At 47.8% G+C, this 13,473-nt stretch overlaps 1 protein-coding gene across 2 annotated transcripts in view; it reads left to right on the top strand.

The window, feature by feature from the left end:
• The window catches only part of GSK3B (glycogen synthase kinase 3 beta), a 198,187-nt gene that overhangs the window by 146,588 nt on the left and 38,126 nt on the right, over positions 1 to 13,473 (top strand). For both annotated transcript variants that reach the window (XM_068165938.1, XM_068165939.1), the window contains exon 7: positions 7,995 to 8,092. In XM_068165938.1, coding sequence (XP_068022039.1) covers positions 7,995 to 8,092 — 98 coding nt within the window. The remainder of the gene's footprint in view (positions 1 to 7,994; positions 8,093 to 13,473) is intronic.

The raw sequence follows: 13,473 nt of genomic DNA on the forward strand, positions 1-13,473 counted from the left end.
TGTTCCAACTGTACACTTGTTTTCAGACCCTTTTTAAAGTTACTCTTTTTTTGTTCTTCATATCTGCTGGCCTCTAAAATTATTCTTGTAAAAATAGCATTCTTAAGTGAGGAATCCCTTTGCCACTTGCCAGAAACACCCTGAATTTCAATCATTGTTCAGACTTTCTCATGCTCCCCCCCTCCTCAAACTGCCTTTTCTGAAACTTAACAGAATAAGCTGAAAATGAAGGTCAGCAGATAATTCCTTCCTTCCTTCCACAGTACCTGGAGTACTGTGACAAGCCCTGGGGCCCTCAGCACAAGAAGGGCATGGACCTGATGGAGAGAGTCCAGAGGAGGGACACAGTATCACTAAGGTTGGAAGAGACCTCAAAGATCATCAAGTCCAACCTGTCACCACAGACCTCATGACTAGACCATGGCTCCAAGTGCCACATCCAATCCCCTCTTGAACACTTCCAGGGATGGTGACTCCACCACCTCCCTGGGCAGCACATTCCAATGACAAAAGTTATCAGAGGGCTGAAGCACCTCTCCTATGAGGACAGGTGGAGGGAGTTGGGGTTGTTTAGCCTGCAGAAGAGAAGGCTCTGGGGAGATCTAATAGCAGCCTTCCAGTACCTGAAGGGAGCCTACAAGAAAGCTGGAGAGGAGGGACTATTAGAACAAGAGGCAATGGTTTTAAAGTAGAGCAGGGTGGGTTTAGATTGGACATTAGGAAGAAGCTCTTTACTATGAGGGTGGTGAGACACTGGAACAGGTTGCCCAGGGAGGTGGTGGAGGTCCCATCTCTGGAGACATTCAAAGTCAGGCTTGAGGGGGGTCAAAGCAACCTGATCTAGTTGGGGATGTCCCTGCTTACTCCCAGGGTGGTTGGATTAGTTGATGTCTAGAAGTGCCTTCCAACCCAATGCATTCAGCAGTTCTGCCCTTCTCTCCCTCTGCTTCCTTCTCAACAGATTTATTTCATTTCTAAAAGCATTTTATTACTTTTCAGCTCCCAAGCTTAGATTGCAGATCATGTTATGCACTGAGAAGTTCAGTTTTGTATTGCTGCTGCTTCCAGTGGTATTCCTCAGTGGTATTCCAGGGTATTCCTCAGCCCTTGCTGCATAGGCAGTAAGAGCATGCTCAGTGAAAACCTCTCTCTGTTTCACATAGGGTTTCTCATCCCAACTCAACCAACATTATTTGTACACCAGCCAACAGGTAAGTTTCTTAGAAGAGAGGGGCAGGAAGGAACATTCAATCAGCAGTGCTTTACCCATAGCTTGAAGTGTAGGGAACTGTGAAATGCTTCAGCATTATAATATCACAGTATCACAGCATCACAAAGGTTGGAAGAGACCTCAAAGATCACGGAGTCCACCCTGTCACCACAGACCTCATGACTAGACCATGGCACCAAGTGCCACATCCAATCCCCTCTTGAACACCTCCAGGGATGGTGACTCCACCACCTCCCTGGGCAGCACATTCCAATGGCCAACAACTCGCTCGGTGAAGAACTTTCTCCTCACCTCGAGTCTAAACCTCCCCTGGCGCAGCTTGAGACTGTGTCCTCTTGTTCTGGTGCTGGTTGCCTGGGAGAAGAGACCAACCCCTTCCTGGCTACAACCACCTTTCAGGGAGTTGTAGACAGCAATAAGGTCTCCCCTGAGCCTCCTCTTCTCCAGGCTAAGCAACCCCAGCTCCCTCAGCCTCTCCTCACAGGGCTGTGCTCCAGGCCTCTCCCCAGCCTCGTTGCCCATAGTTAACTGCAACTGTGCTAAGGTGGAAAAGAGTCTGGGGAGGAGCTATCATAACCTGCTGGTAACCACTTTATCACTTAAGTAACATGTCTGTAAATGTAGAATTTAGTACATTATTTACTTTAGGCTTGAAAAATGTTACCATCCAAATTTGGAAGGTAACTTTTAAAATGGAAGGTTCAAAGGGGGAGTAGGGAAAGACAAAGGTACACTGGAGCCCAGTTTTAGGCCTGCTGAAGTCCATGGAATAGATTTCATCCAGTTTCAGCAGTGCTGAAATTTGTTTCTCTCTTTATTGTACATTGCTCCCCAGAGCTTTATAAACACCAGTGTGAACTGTGTTTCGTTGTGGTCCATGCTTGGAGCTGCTGAAGCTAAGTCTCTGCTTTCTGGCTTTCATTGAGGATGCTTCAAGGCTTTGTTCACTTCCTTGCCCAGGGAACATTGCCCAACACCTAATTTGGAAGTTGGTGACATTACCCTTCTGGGAAAAAAAAAAAAAGTGGGAGATTTTGGAATGCCTGTAGCTTATTTCTGTGTGTTTAAAGTGTTAGCAAGGAAAGTCAAAGGAAATTAGATTTTTAACAAGGCATTAAATGGCCCAGAATTTCACTGCAAGAGGAGCAACTGCATAGGTTTCCAGTAGATCTGTTGTATGTTTGGTGAATTAAACCTGTCACAAATACAGCATGCAATCCTCAGACTTCCCCAGTTCTTTCCTCATGAACTATATCTTTCTCTTCTTTTCACCTACCATTCCCTTGGATTTCTCATGTAGAACAGAATAGAATAAACCAGGTTGGAAAAGACCTTCAAGATCATCACATCCAACCTGTCACCCAACACCACCTAATCAACTAAACCATGGCACCAAGCACCCTATCAAGTCTCCTCCTGAACACCTCCAGTGATGGTGACTCCACCACCTCCCTGGGAAGCACATTCCAATGGGCAATCACTCTCTCTGTGTAGAATTTCCTCCTAACCTCCAGCCTAAACTTCCCCTGGTGCAGCTTGAGACTGTGTCCTCTTGTTCTGGTGCTGGTTGCCTGGGAGAAGAGACCAACCCCTTCCCGGCCACAACCACCTTTCAGGGAGTTGTAGAGGGCAATGAGGTCACCCCTGAGCCTCCTCTTCTCCAGGCTAAGCAACCCCAGCTCCCTCAGCCTCTCCTCACAGGGCTGTGCTTGAGGCCTCTCCCCAGCCTCATTGCCCTTCTCTGGACACCTTCAAGTGTCTCAATGTCCTTCTTAAACTGAGGGGCGCAGAACTGGACACAGGACTCAAGGTGCGGTCTAACCAAAGCAGAACACAGGGGCACAATGACTTCCCTGCTCCTGCTGGCCACACTATTCCTAATGCAGGGCAGATTGTTGTCCAGAAGAGATCTTAGCACCTTGGTGTCTACAACTGGTACTGAAGGGAGGTTATAGCCAGGTGAGGGTTGGTCTCTTCTCCCAAGCAACCAGCACCAGAGCAAGAGGACACAGTCTCAAGCTGTGCCAGGGGAGGTTTAGGCTGGATGTTAGGGAGTTCATCATAGAAAGAGGGATTGGCCATTGGAATGTGCTGTCCAGGGGAGTGGTGGAGTCACCATCACTGGAGGTGTTTAGGAAGAGACTGGATGGGGTGCTTGGTGCCATGGTTTAGTTGATTAGATGGTGTTGGGTGATAGGTTGGACACCATGATCTCAGTGGTGTATTCCAACCTTGTCTATTCTATTCTATTCTATTCTATTCCATTCCATTCCATTCCATTCCATTCCATTCCATTCCATTCCATTCCATCCCATCCCATCCCATCCCATCCCATCCCGTCCCATCAGCTTTTACTGAGTATGAGTAAAAGATGAGAGGTGAGAGGAGTAAAAGACCATGGCTATGTCACAGCCATCATCTGCAGAGTCAGGGTTGCAGAACACTGTCCCCATCCCTGGAGGTGTTCAAGAGAGGATTGGATGTGGCACTTGGAGCCATGGTTTAGTTACCCATGAGGTGTTGGGTGACAGGTTGGACTTGATGATCTCTGAGGTATTTCCAACCTTATTGATTCTGTGATTCTCTGTTAAGACAACAGTTGCAGCAATATTGCTGGGTGTTAAGAGATATCCAACAGCGTGGGAGGTATTCAGTTACATTTAAGACAAACTTACTTTCTTCTGTCTTGCTGTGGGTTTTTTTAACCAGAGAAAGGAGTTGAACAACATTTCTCAGTTCAATATCACTTTGTACTCTTTTGTGGCAGAGGTTTTTTGTAGGAGGTGTTTAAGAAAAGCCTGGATAAGGCACTTAGTGCCATGGTCTGGTTGATTAGATAGGGTTGGGGGATCAATTGGACTTGGTGATCTTGGAAGTCTCTTCTAACCTGATTGATTCTGAGCTTCTGTGATCAGAAAGCACAAATCTGGTATGTACACCAGTTGAAATTCAAGGCTCAAAATTCAGGTTATTTCTGGTTTCTGTTTGTATTGTAAGTGGCCAGCTTCTTAGGATAAGCCCTGATGTACTATTTGTACTAAGGCATTATGAACAAAATGCATCCACTTGACTTAAAGTGATTTTAAAAGTGATTTTTGAGTGATTTTGAAAGCTTTGGCAGTGAGTACTTTTTGTTTGGAAAAGACCTTTGAGATCATTGAGTCCAACCTGTTACCCAACACCATCTAATCAACTAAACCATGGCACCAAGTGCCTCAGCCAGTCTCTTCCTAAACACCTCCAGTGATGGTGACTCCACCACCTCCCTGGGCAGCACATTCCAATGGCCAATCTCTCTTTCTATGAAGAACGTCCTCCTAACCTCCAGCCTAAACCTCCCCTGGCACAGCTTGAGACTGTGTCCTCTTGTTCTGGTGCTGGTTGCCTGGGAGAAGAGACCAACCCCCACCTGGCTACAACCTCCCTTCAGGGAGTTGTAGAGAGCAGTAAGGTCTCCCCTGAGCCTCCTCTTCTCCAGGCTAAGCAACCCCAGCTCCCTCAGCCTCTCCTCACAGGGCTGTGCTCCAGACCCCTCCCCAGCTTTGTTGCCCTTCTCTGGACACCTTCCAGCAACTCAACATCTTTGCTAAACTGAGAGGCCCAGAACTGGACACAGGACTCAAGGTGTGGCCTAGGCCAGGGGGGGAAGGATCATTGTGTTAGCAATCTTGGATTCCTAAAAGCTGTTTGGCTTATTTTGTTTCTCATTTTTGTGCATCAATCTCTAGTGTTTGTGACAAAGTGCTAACAGACTGTTTAGGGAACTGTCATTTTCCTTACATAGACATTTAGCCATAGCTGACAGTGCTGTGTGTATCCTGCTTTCCAGTGGCACAGTTTAAATGCACCAGCAGAATCAGAATCTGTCATAGTGTGGGTTATCTCAGGTTAGAGCAGCCATCAGGAAGTAAATGCTCTGGGGTTTGAGTCATGGCAATGCTACTGTTATTTCAAGGCCAGGTGGAGGAGGAGGGAAGGCTTGATGAGCTCATGAAATTAGGCAAGGGTTCAAAGAAAGGTAGAGGGGGGCTGGGTTTGTTCTTTTCTCTCTTGGGGAATTACAGTATTAAAGGCTTTACAAATCCTTTGTTAGGGGTTGCTTGTTTGAGGTTAGATGTCAGTGTGAGGTTTCAGATATCCATTGAACAATGATGACTTCCTAGAAATCCTTGCAGTCAGGGGTTTTTCTTGAGCAGTTTTCTGCCTCTAGGTGCAGTACTTTTAAGCAGCTTAATCTGAAGTGTTTGGTGTGCAGGTAAAACAGATTGATTCTCACAAACATCTACCATGCACTGTCTACTGCAGATCAAACTCGCTATACTTCAGAAGTAGAGTGCTATCTCCTGTAGTGCTCTTATCATAGTATCAGTCAGGGTTGGAAGGGACCACAAGGATCATCTAGTCCCAACCCCCTGCCATGGGCAGGGACACCCCACACTAGATCAGGCTGGCCAGAGCCTCATGCAGCCTGCTCTTAAACACCTCCAGGGATGGGGCCTCAACCACCTCCCTGGACAACCCATTCCAGGGCTTCACCACTCTCATGGGGAAGAACTTCCTCCTCACCTCCAGCCTCAATCTCCCCACCTCCAGCTTCATTCCATTCCCCCTAGTCCTATCACTACCTGAGATCCTGAGCAGTCCCTCCCCAGCCTTCCTGGAGCCCCCTTCAGATACTGGAAGGCCACAATTAGGTCACCTCGGAGCCTTCTCTTCTCCAGACTGAACAGCCCCAACTCCTTCAGTCTGTCCTCACAGGAGAGGTGCTCCAGCCCTCTGCTTATCCTCCTGGCCCTGCTCTGAACACCTTCCAGCACCTCCAGATCCCTCTTGGAATAGGGGCTCCAGAACTGGAGGCAGTACTCCAGGTGGGGTCTCACCAGGGCTGAGCAGAGGGGGAGAATCACCTCCCTTGCCCTGTTGGCCACACTTCTCCTGATGCAGCACAGGATCTGATTGGCTTTCTGGGCTGCAAGTGCACACTGAGAGCTCCTGTTGAGCTTTTTGTCCACCAGCACCCCCAAGTCTCTCTCCTCAGGGCTGCTTTCCAGCCAGTCCCTGCCCAGCCTGGATTTGTGCCTGGGATTGCCTCCACCCAGATGCAGGACCCTGCCCTTGGTCTTGTTGAACCTCATGAGGTTGGCTTGTGCCCACCTCTCCAGCCTGTCCAGGTCCCTCTGGATGGCCTCCCTTCCCTCCAGCTGTCTGCTGCACCACACAGCTTGGTGTCATCAGCAAACTTGCTGAGGGTGCACTCAATGCCACTGTTGAGTTGGTGTTGTAGGAATTAATTCTTACTGCTATGTAAGAAGATAGATCTCTAATAGAAAGTTTTCTTCCTGTAGGGGAGCAGCTACTAGTGACTATATTTGGCTTTTGGTGTATGTGTGAATATTTATCAGTGGCTGCTTCTATGGATGCTGTTGACCTGATCTATGACATGCAGTGCTGTTGTCCAGCCTAGTTTGCAAATCCATTTACAACAAAGGTTAGGTCCTGATGTGACTGAGTTAGAGAGGCAGTCTCCCAGATCTCTTAATCATTATGTGCTGCAAGATACAAGTAATACTTGGGAGTACTGGTTCACCTGCTTGTGTATCTGGGCTTTCAATGTGTGGAGGAAAAAGTGAGTCTGTTGGACATTCAGAAACAGTGGAGACACCAGGCATGGTGGTGAATGATGCTCATGTACAGTCCATGATCTGAGCAGGGGTTTCAAAAGATCTTAACTTTCCAATGGCAAATGTTTTCAGGGCTTATCCTTACATGTAGAAGGAATGGAGTAGAATGGAATAGAGTTCACAAGGTTGGGAAAGACCTTTGAGATCATCGAGTCCAACCTATCATCCAACACCATCTAATCAATTAAACCATGGCACCAAGCACCCTATCAAGTCTCCTTCTAAACACCTCCGGTGATGGTGACTCCACCACCTTCCCAGGCAGCCCCTTCCAATGGGCAACCACTCTCTCTGTGTAGAATTTCTTCCTAACCTCCAGCCTAAACCTCCCCTGGTGCAGCTTCAGACTGTGTCCTCTTGTTCTGGTGCTGGTTGCCTGAGAGAAGAGACCAACTCCCACCTGGCTACAACCTCCCTTCAGGTAGTTGTAGAGCAATAAGGTCTCCCCTGAGCCTCCTCTTCTCCAGGCTAAGCAACCCCAGCTCCCTCAGCCTCTCCTCACAGGGCTGTGCTCAAGGCCTCTCCCCAGCCTCATTGCCCTTCTCTGGACATGTTCAAGTGTCTCAATGTCCTTCCTAAACTGAGGGACCCAGAACTGGACACAGGACTCGAGGTGTGGCCTAACCAGTGCAGTGTACAGGGGCACAATGACCTCCCTGCTCCTGCTGGCCACACTGTTCCTGATGCAGGCCAGGATGCCATTGGTCCTCTTGGCCACCTGGGCACACTTCAGGCTCATGTTCAGCCTCCCATTGACATCCAGCACTGTCACCCAACACTTTTTACTGTCAGTATGTTTTGACATTTAACATTTATTTTCTATTTCTCATTGCTTCCTGGTTAGCTTTTTATTACTTTTTTTCTCTTAAAGACTGTCTGTGCTCCATTGCTTCATGCCAGGAATCTGTGTTTTCTGGATTAACATTCAGGAGAGGGATGATTTCTACTTTTTAGCTGTGTTATCTACATCGTTAAACATGGCAAAGGAGAAATAAAGTAGTTTTAAATTGCTGGGGTTTAGGTAAATGACTTCCTATACCTTTTAATGATGCCTTTTCCTGTCCTCCACTTTTCTTTTTTAGATGTGTGGTCTGCAGGCTGTGTATTGGCTGAACTGTTACTAGGACAACCAATCTTTCCAGGTGACAGTGGTGTGGATCAGTTGGTGGAAATAATCAAGGTATGGAATTTTGTTTTGACTACGTTACGCAGGCTCAGCAGGAAAACAGGCATTGTTACCAGCTTGTCAGCATGTATGTGCTGTCACCCTTGGAGAGGGTGTTGCACATGAGCTGTGTTTGAAAACACTTCTCATACCTCTTTGAGAACTTACCCTTTTTTTGCCTCTCTTGCAGTCATAGAGTCATAGAATCAATAAGGTTGGAAAGACCTCAAAGATCATCAAGTCCAACCTGTCACCCAAAACCTCATGACTACTAAACCATGGTACGAAGTGCCACGTCCAGTCCTTTTTAGAACACCTCCAGGAATGGTAACTCCACCACCTCCCTGGGCAGCACATTCCAATGGCCAATTACTCTTTCTGGGAAGAATTTTCTCCTCACCTCCAGCCTAAACTTCCCCTGGCACAATTTGAGAATATGTTCTCTTGTTCTGATGCTGGTTGCCTGGGAGAAGAGACCAACCCCCACCTGGCTACAACCTCCCTTCAGGTAGTTGTAGAGAGCAATAAGGTCTCCCCTGAGCCTCCTCTTCTCCAGGCTAAGCAACCCCAGCTCCCTCAGCCTCTCCTCACAGGGCTGTGCTCAAGGCCTCTCCCCAGCCTCGTTGCCCTTCTCTGGACACATTCAAGTGTCTCAATGTCCTTCTTAAACTGAGGGGCCCAGAACTGGACACAGGACTCAAGGTGTGGCCTAACCAGTGCTGACTACAGGGGCAGAATGACTTCCCTGCTCCTGCTGGCCACACTATTTCTGATTCAGGCCAGGATGCCATTGGCCTTCTTGGCTGCCTGGGCACACTGCTGGCTCATGTTCAGCCTACTATCAACCAGTACCCCCAGGTCCCTCTCTGCCTGGCTGCTTCAACCACTCTGACCCCAGCCTGTAGCACTGCATAGTGATACATTATCTCTTAATTATATAGGGGTTTGTCCCCCTTAAACGATTGCACTTTCAGCATGCTTGGAAATAATGCTTGCATACTGAGCCAGTAGGTATTAATGTGTGTTTTTCATTCTTTGAGAATCTGGGTGCAAGCAATTAATTCTTGCCTTTGAAAACAGCATTACTAAGATTTCCTTGTGCCAGATGCTTCACATTTGTAGCCACCTTGTCTTCATTCCAGCTCTAGGAGGTGAAAGGTGAAAAAGGGCACTCCCTTTTGCCCATGGAGAAGCAGGAAATCTAGGGCAAAGGTACCTTCCATCTAAAGAGTCTTCTATTTCAAGTCAGCAAGATGTCATGTTTCAAAATACATGACATTTATGTATCACATATGTCCAAACACAGCTGGATTGATTTCATGCACCTCTCCTATGAGGACAGACTAAAGGAGTTGGGGCTGTTCAGTCTGGAGAAGAGAAGGCTCCAAGGTGACCTCATTGTGGCCTTCCAGTATCTGAAGGGGGCTACAGGAAGGCTGGGGAGGGACTGCTCAGGATCTCAGGTAGTGACAGGACTAGGGGGAATGGAATGAAGCTGGAGGTGGGGAGATTGAGGCTGGAGGTGAGGAGGAAGTTCTTCACCATGAGAGTGGTGAAACCCTGGAGGGTTGTCCAGGGAGGTGGTTGGGGCGCCGTCCCTGGAGGTGTTTAAGCCCAGGCTGGCTGAGGCTGTGGCCAGGCTGATCTAGTGTGGGGTGTCCCTGCCCATGGCAGGGGGGTTGGAACAAGATGATCCTTGAGGTCCCTTCCAACCCTGACTGGTTCTATGATTCTATGTGGTAATCTGTGAATATTCTGTGATTCTCAAATGAGAGGCATGGAAGAATAGTTCTTAGCTTAAGAACTACTCTTTAAGTTTTCCTGCTTGATAAGAAATCTGACAGTAGAAACCTTATCAACAAAGCCATACTGTTTTACCTTGCCATTGCTTTGATTTATCACAAAGTGGAAGTTAACTACTCTGGAAATAGATGTCCTCCCATAATTGACATGCTTGCCAAGCAGAGATTGTGGCTTGGTTCAAAGTTTGCTGGATCACCTTATCGTGGAATCAGAGGTGGATGTTCTCAGTTCTCCACTGCTTGACGTCAGCTTCTGTGACCTAATAATTTTATAGCACATATTTGCTCTGAGTTTTATGATTCTGCTTCATTTACATTCAAATTACACTGAAGCAGAGGGTAATAAAATTGCTGATAGCTTGTCATCTGTGGTCTCCTTAAATGACACTGTGTAAGTGGTGTGATAACATCTACTGACCACGTTACAGCTGTATGGGTAGTACTGGCAGACTCATGTTCTTTGGCACGACAGCTGAAGGAGTATCCTGTGGACTGGCTTTGGATGTTACAGCTTGAGATGGTGATTTTCTGCTAGGGTTAAGAGACCAACATCCACCTTTCTCCAACCTTCTTTCAGGTAGTTGTAGAGAGCAAGATCTCCCCTCAGCCTCCTTTTCTCTGGGATAAACAACCCTGGGTCCTTGAGCTGTTCCTCACAATTCCTGTTTCCCAGTGATTCACCATCTGCTTTGGTCTTCTCTGGACCTGCTCCTGGACCTTGATGTCCTTTCTTGTAGTGGGGTGCTCAAAATGGAACCCAGTACTCAAGGTGTAGCCTCCCCAGTGCTGAGTCCAGGGAGACAAATCACTTCACTGGTCCTGCTGGTCACACAGCTCCTGAGACAGGCTAGGATTCCCTTGTCTGCCTTGGCCATCTGGGTACCTAGTGGCTCCTTTTCAGCTATCTCTGGGTCAACACTCCCTGGTTTTTCCCTTTGGGGCACCTTTCCAGCCACTCCATGTCAAGCCTGTATCATTGCATGGGGTTGTTGTGTCTCAGGTGCAGAACCTGATGCTTGGCCTTGTTGAACCTCATACAGTTGGCCTCAACCCATCAATCCAGCCTGTCCAGGTACCTCTCTTGAGCCTTCCTACCCTTCAGCAGATCAACATTCCAACCCAGCTTAGTGTCACCTGCAAACTTACCGAGGGTGCACTCAGTCCCCTGGTCCAGCTGGTTGATAAGCCTGGCCTCAGTGCTGAGCCCTGGAGAATGAATGCCTTGTGAGGTGTCAAATGTTAGGTTTTATAAGCTGTGCTTTTGAAGAGGATTCATTAAAAAACCCCAAAGCACACAAACACACCCACTTTACAGATGATGTCCAGGTCCATTTGCTGCCACAGAATGTCAAAGATTTCATTGTAACACCCTTGTTTTAACACCAACTGACTGTACTGTGGCTAGTTATGGTTGATAGAATCCAGTTCTGGCTGATTCCATTGAAATTGCTTTCCTTTCCACCTACATGTTCTGCATCTTCCAGACTTAGCCACTGGAAGGTGCCAACCGTATTCCTTAGTTCAAATATTGCTAAAATTTCTGTTGTGTTTATCTCTGCATAAATGTGAGTGAATGAAGTTAAGATGAAGGTACACCATCTTTAAACACTCACAAGTCAGTGTTGTTTGGAAGTGAAAAGCTGGAGTCAGACACATGCATGAGGGTTGTTTTATTCAGTGTCAGATCAGGTCTGGGGTACTAGCCTCTCAAAGCTCAGTTCTGCATTTTTAAATGCTCAGATCAATCCACCCAACTCAGCTCCTTGGGTTTTGGAACCATACTGAGGTTTGCTGGTTCTCCCAGAGGCTTGAGAATGAATCTTTTGAAGAGCAACTGAGGCAGCAGGGGCTGTTCAGTTTGAAGAGGAGGAGGCTGAGGGGAGGCCTCATTGCTCTCCACAACTACCTGAAAGGACGTTGTGGAGGGGCTGGTGCTGCTCTCTTCTCACAGGTAATTAATGATAGAAAACAGGGAATGGCCTCAAGCTGTGACTGGAGAGGTTTAGACTGGACATTAGGAAGATTTTTTTCCCAGCAAGTGTGGTCAGGCATTGGAATGTGCTGCCCAGGGAGGTGGTGGTGTCACCTACCCTGGATGGGTTAAAGGTGGTTTGGATGTGGTGCTTGGGGATATGGTTTAGGGGTGAACCTTGTAGAGTAGGGTTCTGGGTTGGACTTGGTGATCCTGAGGGTGTTTTCCAACCTGAAAGTTTCTGTGATTTCTGTGACTGTAGGAGCAGCAGAGGAGAATGGCAGTGAAGTTTGTAGAAGATTGTAGGCTGGGACCTGTGAGCTGCTGTTTGCCTATCTTGGAGTTGTGCTTTTCAGATAGCTTCATTGAAACTCTCTCCAAAACTTACAGGCAGAGAAAATGGAGTGGTTTTAACCTCCCAAAAAGGGCTGTAGTGAAAAAATACTGACCCACACATTTGGAAATGCTTCTGGCTTCCATTCCATAAGTTTACTTGATGCCACTGCAAGAGAGGTCACTTAGAAACTTTCCTGCTTGTGCCTATGAACTCAGGATAACTGAGTCACAGTCATCCTTGTAGCACTTCTTGAGCTAAAGTAAATTTATCAGTTGTCTCTTCATGTGCCTGCTCCACTTTGATTATTCAGAGTTTATTTCACAACACAGCAGTTGGTTGGTACACCTGAGCATGAAGTTTTTGTGTTAGGCTGGAGAATGACTTCCAAATGCACTCACATTCAACTAGCCCTCCCTTTTCATGCAGTTCTTGATGACATCCCCTCTGTAGCTGTGTACATGAAGATAGAGCTTCTGTGATGTGTCAGTCAGCATCACTTGTCCTTCCTCCAGGCAGTGTGTCCAACATCCTCAGTCCCTTGCTGCATCAGAGGTGTTTTTGACTTGTGTCAGAATTTCATTCATTTCTAACAGGCTTCACATACTTTCAACACATCCAAGTGCCAGGTTCTGCACATTGGCCACAGCAGCCCCAAGCAGTGCTACAGGCTGGGGTCAGAGTGGCTGGAGAGCAGCCAGGCAGAGAGGGACCTGGGGGTGCTGATTGATGGTAGGCTGAACATGAGCCTGCAGTGTGCCCAGGTGGCCAAGAGGGCCAATGGCATCCTGGCCTCTATCAGGAACAGTGTGGCCAGCAGGAGCAGGGAGGTCATTGTGCCCCTGTACACTGCACTGTTTAGGCCACACCTTGAGTCCTGTGTCCAGTTCTGGGCCCCTCAATTTAGGAAGGATGTTGACTTGCTGGAAGATGTCCAGAGAAGAGCAACAAAGCTGGGGAGGGGTTTGGAGCACAGCCCTGTGAGGAGAGGCTGAGGGAGCTGGGGTTGCTTAGCCTGGAGAAGAGGAGGCTCAGGGGAGACCTTCTTGCTGTCTACAACTCCCTGAAGGGAGGTTGTAGCCAGGTGGGGGTTGGTCTCTTCTCCCAGGCAAGCAGCACCAGAACAAGAGGACACAGTCTCAAGCTGCACCAGGGGAGGTTTAGGCTGGAGGTTAGGAAGAAATTCTACACAGAGAGATTGCCTATTGGAATGTGCTGCCCAGGGAGGTGGTGGAGTCACCATCACTGGAGGTGTTCAGGAGGAGACTTGATAAGGTGCTTGGTTGCA

This window comes from Melanerpes formicivorus, unplaced genomic scaffold, assembly GCF_026170545.1.
Source record: "Melanerpes formicivorus ecotype bairdi unplaced genomic scaffold, bMelFor1.0.p_v2 SCAF_95, whole genome shotgun sequence".
Taxonomy (NCBI): domain Eukaryota; kingdom Metazoa; phylum Chordata; class Aves; order Piciformes; family Picidae; genus Melanerpes; species Melanerpes formicivorus.